At 33.7% G+C, this 16,098-nt stretch overlaps 1 protein-coding gene across 2 annotated transcripts; it reads right to left on the bottom strand.

The window, feature by feature from the left end:
• Positions 1-1,774: 1,774 nt before the first annotated feature.
• On the bottom strand, positions 1,775-13,012 carry MS3_00000619 (uncharacterized protein). Of its 2 annotated transcripts, none has more exons than XM_051208315.1 (2): positions 12,912-13,012; positions 1,775-2,640 (listed from the first exon to the last, which is right to left on the bottom strand). In XM_051208315.1, exons 1-2 carry the CDS (start codon positions 12,969-12,971, stop codon positions 1,915-1,917), a joined length of 786 nt encoding a protein of 261 aa, XP_051065693.1. In that variant the 5' UTR covers positions 12,972-13,012; the 3' UTR covers positions 1,775-1,914. The 2 variants fall into 2 exon arrangements, with proteins under 2 accessions (XP_051065693.1, XP_051065694.1); XM_051208316.1 differs by lacking the exon at positions 12,912-13,012 and adding an exon at positions 6,010-6,664.
• Positions 13,013-16,098: the final 3,086 nt, after the last annotated feature.

Genomic DNA, 16,098 nt, shown 5'->3' with positions numbered 1-16,098 from the left:
GCCTTGTGGATTAGACCTTTAGGTCAAAGGCTCCAGGTGTGGTCCCCAAAGAAAACCACCTGCTTCTGTTTGAGTACCCTTGGAGTATCCCAGCACCCACACAAATCGTGTGATTTGTGTGAGACATATATTTTTGGTATCTTCTTATACCAATGTTTATGTGTTTAAATAAATAAATAATGTTCAACTTGTAAGCAGTTGACGAAAAATTGAGAAATCGAGTGAATTTATGTTATTCTATCACATTAATTGTTCTTGCTTTAGTCAAATTTAACTGAACTGCGAATGGAGTTATATTCATCTAATCAATTTTGTGTACACCGACCGACTATTAAGCTTATTATGCAACAAATAGCTCTATGTATTTTTTTCTAATATCGACCCACTAGGGCACGACTGCTAGGTTTTCCTAATGTGTTTAAATCCAGTGTTTGTGAATAAGAAATACATTACTATAATTACTAGAGAAGTTACCTTTTGTTACGTCATTTCAAAATTCTCTGTCGATAACTAAAAAATCTGTTTGGCAACACCATGGAGTCTATCTTGAGCTGTTACAAGTGATCTAGTGGTTTCAAAGCTCCTTTTTGACAACTAAAGAAAAAATTTGTATGGATAAAGCATGATTCTGAGTTGCTTGAGAAGATTTGTAGCTCAGGTGGATGATTTTGATGGAATTTTGTTCTCTGAGCTGGATGGTTTGGTTGTGGAGCTTTCATCCTTCTTCTGAACGACATCATCAGCACAAACTTCAGGTAGAAGTGAATTGTTTGAATTTCTCTACATGTGGTTTACAGCTTGTCTTGTATACCTCAAACACGTCACTTCTACCTGAAGTTTGTGCTGATGAGGTCGTTCAGAAGAACGATAAAAGCTACACGACAAAACCATCCAGCCCAGAGAACGAAATTCCATCAAAATCATAGTTCATTCTCAAATTAATAAAGCCCATAAGATTATAACTATGTTAGAAAGCTTAGTAGATTTTGATGTTCTAACATCAGTTTTCCTATAGTGATAACGTTGAAGTGTCTCTACAAAATCCCATTAACTATTTACTTGAATTCTTTTTTATTATGATCATATACAGCCTCATAGACAATTTGTAATGACTTGCAAAATTTTTGTTAACAAATTCCCAGAAAGAATTAACGAGATAAAGTTTTGCAAACATGATATGAGAAAATCATCTGTAGTAATTATGATCCATTTTAACATCACCACGATGCTACTCTGTCTGATTTTTAATACGTTGCTATTACGATGATTCATTATGAATAAAGAACACTGGTTTATGTAGTATTACAAATCTCACTAAAAAGTAAGCACATCCCTTTTTTAATTTTAATACTGACATTTTTACTTTGTAATGACGCAAAGGTATGTTTACTACCAAGCCGCGACCAGTGGAGTCCAATCGGGTCAGCTGTGAGATAGTAACTCACTGATGACGATGGTGGATGTGACACTTAATTTCATGGATAAGTTGAAGTTAGACATTAATACTGTTGGATGCTGGCCGTTTCAGTGCTCTAGTTGTTAAGCGTTTGCACGTACGAGAATGTTAGGTCCTGTGTTGGAACCTCGCGAAGCGGCGGGATCGTGGATGCACACTGTTAAGGAGTGCCATACAAGGACGAGACGGTCATTCAGTGCTTTCAGGTTTTGTATAATGGTCTAATTTCAATTGACTCATGATTTCAACTATTAAATTATCCATTCTGCTGACGGGTAATTTTAATTAAACAGAAAAGGAAAATATGTTCTCTAAATAAGTAGTATGTAAATAATTTATAAAAATAAAACGTAAATAAAATTGTTTACAAAATAATGTTAATAATAATAATATTGCTTAATATAAAACGTTTTACATTATAAAAAGATACAAAACAAACATGGAATGATCCTATTCACTCATAGATTACTTTCCTCCTCTGATGTCCCACTTCTATTACCATTCAAAATATTAGAACAATCTGTTGTATTGGAAGTATTAAGGCATTTCAACAATGACAAATAGCTTAAGAAACTTGTAAGTAACTTTAAATATTCAAAGTACGTTTCATTTGTAGGGTTGTCTTGTTTTAGCGTTTGTGTAGTTGGAATCACATATGAAGAGATTGATTGTTGCTGAGTGGTGTTAACATTTGATGATGTTGATGATGATGATAATAATAATAATAATAATAAGGTATCTGGATTGATCAGTCCTTGTTGTAATGCAATTAAAATATCATTCAAAGAATTCGAGGGAAGATTCGACAATTTAAAGGCGGATGAAGTGAAACATGAAAAAGGGTAAGTAGTAAAAGAATTATGTAAAGTCGATGATGTTGTTGAACATAAAGAACTTGATGTATTTGATGTATAATAAGGATATTTCATTTGTTTCGTAGAATAATCAAGAATTTCATTAGAACATTTCGATGGATCATTTTGATTATCAATATTAAACGTATTGATTTTATCTAAATCATTGACACTAGTATTCATTTTGTTTCGTTGATTATAATTCCAATTATGATCCATTGAATGAATTTCAATAAAACGAAATTTCAATGGTTTTCTATTACGATCAGCACATTCATTGAGTAGTCGTTCACATGTTTGATGAAGTAAATCTAATGGGTTTTTTGGTGACTAAAACAAAGAATAATGAATAGGGAATTTAATTTGTAATTGTTATAAATTGTGCCCAGAAACAGATCCCAACAGTTACCATTCATTATTCTCATCGGGATATAACAGTAATAATATATAACTGGATCCTATATGCTGAATCCAGTCTCGTTTGTTGTATGAGTGTTAACGATATTCAAGGTGTTTCTTAACTTCAATGATGGGTTCAAGTTCTAACCATAACGATCAAGTGCTTAAATCATTTAGGTAGCTTAGGCTTGTATAAAGTGATCAATACAATGAAAATGTATTTAATACTGTTCTGATCATATCAATCAGAAAATATTACAAACTGCTGATTGTTTTTGTCAGTCTAGTAGTATCATCACGTAAATTCACTTAGCATTATTTACTTGAATCCTCCCATTGATCTTTACGATTTCTACTCAGTGGCTGTTCAGGACTCAGTAGCTAAGTGATTAACGTGATGGCATTTGAAGCGAACGGTACTAGGTTTAAGAACTAGAGCGAACATCAACTATGAGATGTAGGTACATCCAGTTGATGAGTCGCAAATAGGACAAAACGTGCGTCAAGCTGGATTCCACTTCTAGTCACTATCCCTCCTCGCTTAACGAGCTTGTGACTTTATCGAAGCAATCCGTACAGGATGCACATATCTCAGTAATAAGAGACTGATTAATTGCAGTCCTTAACATCAATAGGAAGATTCGAACAAACAATACCAAGTGAATTTTATCTCATATAGCCTAATAACTTGTGATGAATACTATAAATCATAAATCTATGAATTATATCAATCAGTAGTATACGTGGATATTTTCTTGTTAACAAAATGTATTATGGAATATTTCTTAGATTCACTTCTTTATTACTAAAGTAACACTTGAAATCTACACTGCTAGACTTTGTGATGGTTATACTTTTAGTTTCTATGGTGTGAACTACTTACATAACTAGTAAAATATCAATTGCCTTTTTCGCTTTCTGGAAGTAAATATTAATGAAATCCACCTTGTGAATTTCTTATTATATAAGATGTCTATATCAAGAGTCTATGTACCAAGTTGAAACTGACTAATTTATCCTTAACATGTAGTAACAACATCATTTGGGCAGTAACATACAAACAAATGGTAAATATATATATGTTCAGTAATTCAGTGGTTATGTGTTAATGTAAATTAGGTAATGAGATATGAATATCAGTATCTAACTGATATGGGACGGTTATGATAGATAAATTCACTTTCTTAGAAGAATAAAAGATTGATAGATGTGATATGAATTTCATATCATATCAGTAATACAAATATTAGTATGTCAGTTCTATCATCAGACTTCCCTAAGTAACAATCTACCTATGAATCAAGTCTAATCTAACTACATTATAATTTCAGAAGAGATTTTGTGGATATTATAGTAATTTCAATAGTTGAGATCATGAGTCGATTGAAGCTAGACCAGTATGGAGAACCTGGAAACAATGGACAGCCGTTTCGTCCTGTTGTGGGACTCCTCAGTAGTGCGCATCGATGATCCCACCGCCTCGCGAGATTCCAACTCAGGACCTATCTTTTTTTCTTTACCACAAAACAGTCAGTATTGTCCACTATTGCATTTAATATGCACAGCTTATTATATTTTAATATTTCATCGTATATACATCATTAACTAATCAAGCTAGAAAAAACAGAAATTTTATTTGTATTATCAAGAAAGTAACGGATGATATACTTCAAAGATGAAATAAAACAAAACTAACCGCTTTACTTATGAAGATCAAAGAAAACTCCCGTTGTTTATATAACTGATCATACTATTATAACTAAAGAATGTTTTTCAGTATAGTAAATCCAGACTGTACTAAGGTCATTCATTGAATATAGATACTATTATATGGTACTATTTAACATTCTATATTTTTCTGTATAACGAAGTGAAGTACATTTATTTATGTATTTGAATATTAAAGTGATAAGATTTATGGAATAAAACCACGGTGATCTAGCTTCAACGGACTCACGAATTAAACTGTTGAAATCACTATAATATCCAAAAAAACACCTCATCATCATATGCTCATTAGTGACTAGCTTCAAGACGGATTTTCTGGAGTTCTAGTGAGAAGTAGTGACCAGTTGAGTTCAATCGAATCTGTTATGGCATAGTAACTCATTGAACACAATGGTAGATGTGTCACTCAATTTCGTGGATTAATTGATATTTAACATTAACACCGTTGGATGCTGGCCGGCTCAGTGGTCTAGAAGTTAAGCGTTCGCGCGTGCAGGACCTATAGGTCCTGTGTTAGAATCTCGTTAGGCGGAGGGATGGTGGATGCACACTTCTAAGTGGTCCCACAATAGGACGAAACAGCCATCCAGTGCCTCCAGGTTTTCCATGATGGTTTAGCTTCAATTAATTGACTCATGATGTCAAATCGTTAAATGTAGGCAGAATATTATTGTATTCCCTTCATAGGTTCTTTGTTAGATCTTCTTACTTAACCGATATAAACATTATTATCATATCTGGAAATCAATAAACCGATAACTATTTATTACATGTGTTGGTTGTCTTTAAGATTGATCAAGAATGATAAGTCAGAAGAAGATAGTAAAGACAAGGATGTTTCTTTAATTCAATGTAACATTCCATGAGATTATTTCTATTCCAAGTGTCACATATTTTTTTTGCATTGTTCTTATTTTAAACATAACATTTTATTCAGTTTAAATATCAGTTTACTTTAAATGTGATAGTTGAAATTTGTCAACTCCTTCAAGTTTATAGGTATAAGTTGTTGACAAGTGTTAAATAGTGCAAGACTTAGACTTATTGTTTCTAGTCAACTTCCTCTAACAACTACCTTACATGTCAACATAGTGCGCGTAATGTTAAATCACTCAAACTAGTGACCACACTAAAACAAAATCGATAGAATTCTGTCAGCACTAAGAAGGGCTTGAAGAAACATGACACTAGACACTATCCAGTGATTAGTCAATTGTAAATTCAATAGCCATATATATACAATTGAGGTTTATTTGACTAGACTATACTTAAAGTAGTAAATATAAGGATTTAATTTGAAATAATCTGAACCATTAAAATTTAAATAGTCCCAATGCTTCGCTCGATGAACTAGTCCAAACTTCTTCAGAGAAATAAAGAACTATAGGAGGTTTAAGTGTGTTTCGTAAGAGAAACCAATGTGTGTTGAAGAAGCTGGTTTATTAGAGAAAGAACATTATAGTAGTTCTTCCTATCACGTTTTAAAAGATCTGAATCTCTGGATTTCTTAATAGTTTCAAACATCAACAGACCGATGGTTTGTTTAAATTGTGCAGTTACTTACTTACTTACTTACTTCCTCAGTGTCATGCGTACTTTCGTCTTCCTCTCCTCCTTTGGCCACGAGGATCCCATGTGAGAGCTTACCTTGTGACACAGTTGGATGCTTTCCTCATTATGCATCCCATCCACTTCCAGCTCTACTTCCTGATTTCTTGCTCCTTTGGAATCTCATTTGTCCTCTCACACAGTACGTTGTTGCTGATAGTGTCTGACCAACGGATCCGAAGTATTTTGCGTAGACAGCTGTTAAAAAACACTTGTATCTTCTGGATGATGGCTTTCGTTTTTCTCCAAGTTCTCACCTTATTCATTAGAACAAACTGTCTTGACACTTGTGTTGGAAATGATGACTTTGATGGTGGTTGACAGATAGTTGTTTTGTGTTTCAGAAGTACTTCAATTGTAGATAAGCTGTTCTTGCTTTGCCGATCCGTTCCTTCACATCTGCATCAGATCCGCCCTTCACCATCAATGATGCTGCCTAGATATGTTGAGGTTTTTACGCCATCCAAATCTTCTGCGTCAAGTGTGACTCGATTGTTGCATGTCGTACTGTATCGGAAAATCTTGCTTTTCTCTTTGTGTATGTTGAGACTGACTGCTAATTAGGCTGCTGCTACACTGGTCGAATTCTCCTGCATTTGTTGCTGCGTGTGTGATAGAAGAGCTAGATCATCTGCGAAATCTAGATCGTCTAGTTGCATCCTCGATGTCCATTGTATCGCATGCTCACCCCATCCCCAAGATGTCGACGTCTTCATGATGCAGTCGATCATTAGGTGAAAGAGAAAGGGTGAGAGTAAGCAAGCTTGCCTGACGTCAATCTTTACTTCAAACGAGTCTGTGAGCTGTTCCCCAAGTATGATTTTGCAATTTAATCCATCATAAGAATTCCATATGATGTTGACCATGTTCTGAGGCACGCCTTAGTGTCGTAGGAATCTTCATAGTATTGTCCTGTCCATGCTATCAAATGCTTTCTCGTGGTCAATGAAGTTGATGTAGAGTGATGAATTCCATCCAATTGATTGTTCTATAATGATGTAATACTATTGTTTATTCATTAAGTTGTACACTTTTGAATAATTCTGTCAAATTATTTTATGTACTATCTACTAATTAATAGTGTTTTCTTTTGTACACTAAGGTATGTTTGTGTTTTTTTGTTTTTTTACATAGAACAATAATAACCTGTCCATTAATATTTTGATATGATCAAATCACACCAGCATGTTACACTAATGCTGACCTCTATGATGATAAAGTCAGATATTGTTTTTATCAACAATCATAGTAATAATGAACATGACATAATGACTTCATAACAAATCATAACAAATCTTAATGTTTTATGGTCTACGATAATCATGATAGTGATGATGATGCTGAAGTGAGGTGAAGTGACATTATCTACAAAACAAGATACAAAAACAGCGCGAGAGAGAGAGAGAAAGAAAAAAGAATCATGACAACTTGGTCATTCCAATGTTATGAATGATATATGTATGTATGTACGTGTATAAATACACTTAGATAATTATGACTTTGTGATCACACCATAGAAAAGAAGTTACTGGAACCATTATTATTTCTATCACTGTAGTTTAGGTAAAAGAAAACCAGATTCTGATGATAAGAACAGTAGTTAATTGATAAGTTTTCTAGAATGAAATTGACTGTGGTGAATTCGAAAATATCTTAGCAAACTTATTAGGTAGAATTATGATATCCTCTTGAAAAATAGACTTAATTAAACAATAGAAGATAGATTATAACACTAATTATAATCGGTAGTAAAAGAGGAACTAATTATATATCGATTGATGTTAGACCACCATTGAAAACTTGAAGTTAGACATTAACACCTTTGAATGCCGACTCAGTGGTCTAAATGTTAGATATTCGCGCGCGAGATTGATAGGTCCTGGGTTGGAATCTCACGAGGCGGCGGAATGGTGGATGCGCACTGATGAGGAGTTCCATACTAGGATGAAACAGCCATCCAGTGTTTCCAAGTTTTCCATGGTGGTCTAGCTTCAATGAACTCATGAATTCAACTATTAAATTACTAAAATCTCCACAAAACCCTTTCTGTTAGTATTTTGAGTTGATATAAATTGCTGATTAAAATAATCATTTCAAATGTATGATATTTAACATTCACTGACTGATATACATCAGCAAATAACTTCATAATACACAAAACTACATACTGGACAGCATTGGTTGAACATAAAATCTCTATATAACACATTAGATATAATCTATTCATGTTAAATTAATATCCTTCAGTTTGTTAATCTATATCAGAGGCTACCTTACTGAAAAGGACTCAAACAGAAAAAAGGTAAGTCTTCAAGGTTAATGTAACATTTTGAGTTGATAGGGGGTATAGCAACAGATCAAAGTTTGAATAAAATTTTTAAAAAATGCACCTTATATGATTTATTTATTAGCTAAACATTAGACTAATCTATCATTAACACAATTGGAATGTTTGGATTTATTTAATTAGGGGATTGTTAATGTAAGTTTCTGATGAATGATATAATATATCAGAATAGGTATCAGTTAACTTTTCATACTAATGAATTCCAGGCGGCCTGTTTGAATATCTAGGCTACTTGTTCCTGCCATCTGGATGTTTTAACACATCATTATGACTATTAGTCGCATAACTTATTCAGAAGCGTTTGTGACAAGTTTACGACATTTTGCTGTACAAGTTACAAAAGAGCCCAATCAGAGATATCTTGGTTGATGACAATATGCATCGGAAAGAATGTATATTATTCAAATGTCAATTCCTGAACTGCTAACATCTAACTGGTGACCACTCAAATATTTATCGTCAAGATCGATCAAGAAATAAGGAACGGAAACTTGTTGAAATACTTTATACCGAAAATATCGATAAACAGAGAATACTCATTAGAATTAGGAAGGTTCAGATACTTGACTTTCAACTGGATGGTACTTTTAACAGTTACAAAACAATAAGTCATACGTGATACTAAGAATTGTTTAACACGGTTATATTTTATTATGAAATCTTCATTTCAATCTATAGAAAATATTCAATTCAATGGGGAATATAATTTAGTCTAAGCTGGATAAAGCATATGGCGAAAGAGTAATGATTATTATTCTCAGGTAATTAGTCAATGATCGTTTATAGAAGACTATATACAAATAGTAATTTTAATAGTTAGTAGACTTTATATAAACTACCCACCCCCTCAGGATCTATATGCTTTCATCCCAGAAGTTTTGTACATTTATCGAATAAACTTAAATTCGTTTCCAAATAAATGCTATTGAAGTACTAGCGAAGGACCTACTGTAATAGACTCAGTATAAAATGGTAACTATTTTTGATGTTTTTAATTGTTAATTGAGTAAATAATATCAATAATTATATTCATCAAAGAAATGAATCTAATAACGTGGTATCCTGCCAATATTTCATTAATGATGGTTATGATCAGAGAGGAGTTTTGTAGATATTATAATAACTTAATAGATGAATTCATCAGTCAACTGAAGCTAGACCACCATGGAAAACCTGGAAGCACTGGACGGCCGTTTCGTCCTAGTATGGGACTCCTCAGAAGTGCTCATCCACGAATATGGTTATGTAATCTTTGAGTGCATGTTAATCATCATTTGTATGATGTAATATATCATTAATGTCTCTGTTATATTCTGTAAAGTATACCATTTCAAACTTCTTTTCTTAAAAAAAAGATATATGAAAGGCTTAGTGTGATACTCAGTAGTCTAAGCTATTTATAAATCCTTCTCTCTTTAAGTACTCACATTGAGAACCAGAAACGCTCTCATAAAAATTAGAGCAAGTTAACTTCTTCTCTTTCTCATTCTTCATTAGAATGAAGGATAATACACTGAAACAATACAATTAGTCACTGTGTCCTAACCATTTCACAACTCTGCACAAAAATACCAATGAACTTTTCAAAATTATTTAAATATCAACAAGTCTAAATAGTTCCGGATTATATTTTCATTTACCATTCTAATGATCATCTCTTATACGATACAGTGGAAAAGAGAATTGGTTGCCATGATTCAGCAGATCAATAAGTAACAAAATAGTCCTCGAGTAAAGGGGTAAGGTTTTTGCCTCTATTTAAACTAGGTTGATAGATTTATACGAAGATTTTAAAATATCAGAATATAGCCAGTGTTTCAATATTAATTATAATTACAATACTATTGGTTTAAGGAAATATTCCAATGTTTGAACAGAAATATTAATATAATCTCTGAGATCAATACCATTATAAATGTTTGGACCTTCAACTTTTCAATGTGCACTGTTGAAGAGTCCCATAAGGTCACGAAACGGCCATCCACTATTTTCAAATTTTCTATGGTAGTTTAGATTCAACTAACTCATGAACTCAACTAGTAAAATTACTGTAATATCTACAAAATCCCTTTCTGATTATTCTCAATGATTATTTACATTTTTAAAAGTCAATAACAATACGTACTTTCATAATAAGCAATTAGTTATCTATACATAACCAATTCAAAGTTAATTTTATAAGTTAAACATTTGACTTTCACTTATTTAACCCTAAGCAAGAAAAAACTTCCTGATATCCTTCTGTTGATTTAGTAAAATAGGATTTTCAGTATCTGTTAAGCAAAGTATTACAAATTTGAAAACTGTTTCAGAGTTACCTTCAAAAAAAACTATCAGAAATCAGAATATTATGAGTAGCTAAGTGGAGAACTCGATGGCGTTTGAAGGGAAGGGTACTGAGTTCAAGTCTCAGAGTGAACATCAACTCTACCATGCGGGTATATCAAGCTGACGAGTCCCAAATAGGACGAAACGCGTGTCCTGGATTCCACTGTTAGATCGTATGAACTTTTTTTCGTATTCCTAAAGATCACTCAATAATACATGTCTACTATTCCTTGTTACCTTCAACCAATAAACCTTTTGAAATATTTACAGAGAAGAACATAATAGTGTTACTCAGTTAAATTCATAACTGAATAGTTCTGAATAAAATCAACATATGTTTCTCGGATAAGTATTATTAAAAAGTGTCAGAAAAGTACTTCAAATAGCTTACTAAATTTTCATCAACGTAATGAAACGTAATTAATAATTGCATTGGTGAGTCAATTGAAGATAGACCACCATGAAAAACCTGGAAGCACTGGACGACCGTTTCACCCTAGTATGGTAATCCTCAGAAGTGTGCATCCACCATCCCGCCGCCGTGCGAGATTCGAACACAGGATCTATCAGTCTTGAGTGCAAGCGCTTAACAACTGTACCACTGAGCCGATCGACATTCAACGGTGTTAATGTCTGACGTTAACTAATCCACAAAATTATGCCACTGTCAAGGTTTCCCATGAAGGTCATGAATTCAATCATTAAATTACTACAATCTCCACAAAACCATCCCTGATTCTATTGAAATATTGTAAATAAACTTCATAAATTAGAGAATAAACTTGAATCTGTTTTCGATTTAAATTGATTATAAAATTAAACTATCAAATATCAAGTATAAAAATCTTATCTTTATCTACAATTCATTGTGAATGATTAGAGTAGCTAGATCATTGAGTTATATATCGTTAACATTTTAATTATTTTTGATTAGTTCACGATTATAAATGTCACCATTACATTGTAGTTAACGCATCATTTTCATAAACAATCGTAGAATAACCAAAGATTGATAATGACTAGAAGTGGAATTCAGTTTGACTCACGTTTCTTTCTATTTGGGACTCGTCAACTGGATGGACTTACATCACTCTAGGACTTGAATCTAGTAGCGTTCGATTGAAAACGCCATTTAGCGAGTGAACATCAACTTTGAGATGTAGGTACATTTGGCTTACGAGTTTCAAATAAGACAAAACACGCGTCTTCCATTCCACTGCTAGTCATCATCCATCTTTGCTTATAGTACTTGTGACTTTAGGTAATATCGAGGCAATACACACAGTATGCACATACGCCAACAAGAAATTGATCAATTGCAGTGCTAAATATCATTGAGACGATTTAAGTAAACAATATCAAATGAATTAAAACTTCACCTCATTGTACAAGGAAGTGGCTACCAAGACTCATTAGCTAAATGGATAATACGATGGCGTTTGAAGCAAACGATACTAGGTTCAAGTGCGGTAGTGAACATCAACTGTGAGATGCAGGTACATCCAGTTGACGAGTCTCAAATAAGACGAAACGCGCGTCGAACTAGATTTAACTGCTATCCACTATCCATCTTTATTTATACTGCTTGTCAATTGAGGCACTATTGAGGTAATCCGTTTCAGGATACACATATGTCAATAAGATAGAGAGACTGATCACTATCAGTCTGAAATATCCATCAGAAGACTCTACTATACAATAATATCAGATGGGTTTTGTGGATATTGTAGTAATTTCAATGGTTAAGATCATGAATCAGTTGAAACTATACCACCATGGGAAACCTGGACGCACTGGACGGCCGTTTCATCCTATTTTGGGACTCCTCAGCAGTGCGCATCCAAAACCTCACTGAAGATAATGGTGTATGTATAGCTCAATTTCGTGGATTAGTTGAAGTTAGACATTAACACCATTGGATGCTAGCAGGCTCAGTGGTCTGGTGGTTAAGTGCTCGCGCGCGAAACCAGCAGGTCCTGGGTTCGAATCTCGCAGGGGTGAGGACGTGGATGCGCGCTGCTGAGGAGTCCCACAATAAGACGAAACGGCCGTCCAGTGCTTCCAGGTTTTCCATGGTGGTATAGCTTCAACTGACTCATGATCTTAACCATTAAACAATAATACTAAACCAGTTTAACTATAGAATAAATTGAATAGTTATAAAATTATAAATAACTAAACAATAAATTACCTGATTCTCTTCATCTATATCAATTGATAAATGATTATTCATTAAGTGTATAGATTCCATTGATGAAAAAGCAAAAAAAAAAGATGAACAAAAACAAAAACAAAAATAAGAACAAACAAACAAAATTAGTTGTTGATTTATGTTTATCAATGTAAAATAGAATGTAAATCTCTTAAGACAATATACATCTATATATAGATGTTCTCATAAATAGATTCAACTATACAGTTTCCATTACGGATAATTTAAATGTAAACCAATTATATTACTGAAATATATTTTACTTCATTTTGATTTGTTCAAATCGAATTTAATCTAATTGTATAATGAGTTAGACACATATGAACATTATCACAATATTCTATATGGAATGAAAATTTGTCGATTCTTTTTTTGTTTGTTTGTTTGTTGTTGTTGTGTGGATTTTACCTTAGTAACCAATAACAAATTAGGTAGTGTTATTTCAAGATGTTGATGATAAACAACAATAGATAGTGGTTCGTAGAGCAGTAATGTTTCAAATGATTTAGTTGAGATGGGAAAATCAAGATTCTTCGATATAACACAACAAGCAACAATCGAATCACACTTGACGGAAAACATTTGGAAGATGTAAAAACTTCAACATATCTGAGCAGTATCATTAATGAACATGGTGGATCTGATGTAGATGTAAAGGTGAGGATTGGTAAAGCAAGAGCAGTATATCTATAATTGAAGAACGGTTGGAACTCAAAACAAATGTTTGTCAACCACCACCAAAGTCATAATTTTCAATATAAATATTAAGACAGTTTGTTCTACTGTATGGAGCGAGAACTTGGAGGAATACGAAAGCCATCATCCAGAAGATACATGTGTTTATTAACATCCATTCGTCTAACTGGAGTCTTCGCATTATAGCTGATGTCAGTTCGTGATTAAAACCCGTAATCTAATTCCTAACCTTAACCATCAACCGTAAATCATAATTCTAATTCCTCACGCTGGTTTATAACCATCATTTAGCACTAGTAGTTACGTGAACATTCTCAAAGTTACTTCAGCGTTAAGGTTAGGAATTACATTTCTACTTTTCATCACGAACTGACATCAACTATGATGCCAAGACTCTATTTAGCCGAATGGGTGAATGAATTTCGCGCCAAAATCTAAGACCTGTTATCCTAAATCTCATTTGTTCTTCCATAAATTATAATTTCGCCGTAATCATTAATTTCGCTACCTTTAACCAATTTAGCACTCATAGCACGCAAATTCAATAATAGTTTTAGCAATTTAGAACATAACTTTGAATAGAATGTTTAGATCATGAGGAGTCCCACAGTGGAACGAAACGGCCGTCCAGTTCTTCCAGGTTTTCGATGATGGTCTAGGCTCAATTGACTTATGATCTCAACTATTGAAATTACTATAATATCCACAAAACTCCTTCTGATATTAATCAATATGTGCTCACTAGTGACTGGCTTCAAGACGAATTTCCTGGAGTTCTAGTGCGAAGTAGTGACCAGTGGAGTTCAACCGGGTCAGTTGTGAGATAGAAACTCACTGAACACAATAGTGGATGTATCACTCAATTTTGTAAATTAGTTGAAGTTAGACATTAACACCGTTGGACGCTGGCCGGCCCAGTGGTCTAGAAGTTAAGCGTTTGCGCGTGCAGGACTGATAGATCCGATGTTGGAATCCGGTGTGGCGGGGTTGTGGATGCCCACTGCTGACGATTGCCATACTACGACGAGACGGCCATCCAGTGCTTCCAGGTTTTCCATGGTGGTCTATATTCAACTGACTCATGATCTCAACTATTAAAAATTTGATTGTCAGAAATATACAAATAGACCACAGCATCGATATCATGAAGGGAATAAGTTGTTTGAGAAGAAATAATTTGCCAATATTACAAACTTCGGGTAACTAATAAAAAGTTTGCACGCATATACACCATAAACCACAAAGAAACACACTATCTATGTTACCAAAGATAAAAAAAATGGTACATGTTCAACCCTTGGTGCACAAGTCTAATTTGTTGCTGTGGTTGACAGAAGGAATTTTAAATGAGCAAGTGGGATGTTTTCAGTCTCGTTTACAAAAATACAGTTGATGATTTAAAGTTATTTTTAAACTCTATTAAAATTGAAATTCTTCTGGAGGTAACCACATCAGTGGAGACACATTTAAAGTACTAAAAATTGTGTATTTCTCAAATAAAAACATAGTCAAGTACTGTTATTAAATAGGTATATCATTTATACAATTACTCAGTCCTTTATTTATTCACTTACTGTCTTATTGAATGAAGAACTCAGTTGGTTATTCATTTACTTACTAACTCCTGATCATCCATCTAAACAGTCAGTCACCTAGTAACTCACTAATTAATTGGCTGACTATATCTTTGTTCACAGACAATTTGATGCTTCTGAGATAAATGAATACAAAGAACCAACGATAATGATTTCTGTATAAACAGGTAGAACTTTTGTTTTTCTCATTAATTAGTTATAAAATGATGCAGAAAATCAGTCAGTCATCAGTCATTATTAACACATAGCCCGACACAGATGAAACTTGACCCAGGTTACTTTGTCAGACGACAGGGTGAATATAACTGGAAAAATTGAAAAGAAATGACTGAAATAATTTAGTGACAATGAGAAAAAGAAAGACTAAATACCAGGAATGTAGTTCGAAAATGCAGATTGGGAAGGTTAAGTTGAGCATCGGTGAGTATGCCTATGTTCTAAAAAATATGGGAGAGTGAATATATGATCAATGTGTACACCGGCAGATCTGAAAGGAGACTTATTTTCCCGATCATGCTCATCACTAGACGTAGTCTAGTATCAGAAGATTTTAGAGACTATGTCCGTCAGTCTGATCTGTATTTGGTCACCACAAGAGGGTCTTTCTTATGAAATGGGACGGCAAGCAGTCAAAACCAATGAAATGGGGGTGTATTTAACTCTCAAACTCTAACTAGTATCTTGTCAGTTTGCCTACTAAGACTGGACCACTATCCTTAAAGTTCTCCAGGCTCAACTAACCAGAGCCTGATGTTCTCTCTTTCTTCCTGTTGGATATGACCTTTTGGACTTAAGAGTTGATGGAATTGTGTCAATTTTTCAGTTCAGTCAATCAGATGCAGTGGGTAAATAGGGAGTAACTGGAAACCAGTTAA

The sequence above is a fragment of the Schistosoma haematobium genome, chromosome 6 (genome assembly GCF_000699445.3).
Source record: "Schistosoma haematobium chromosome 6, whole genome shotgun sequence".
Classification (NCBI taxonomy): Eukaryota; Metazoa; Platyhelminthes; class Trematoda; order Strigeidida; family Schistosomatidae; genus Schistosoma; species Schistosoma haematobium.
This window is presented reverse-complemented; position numbering and strand designations above follow the sequence as displayed.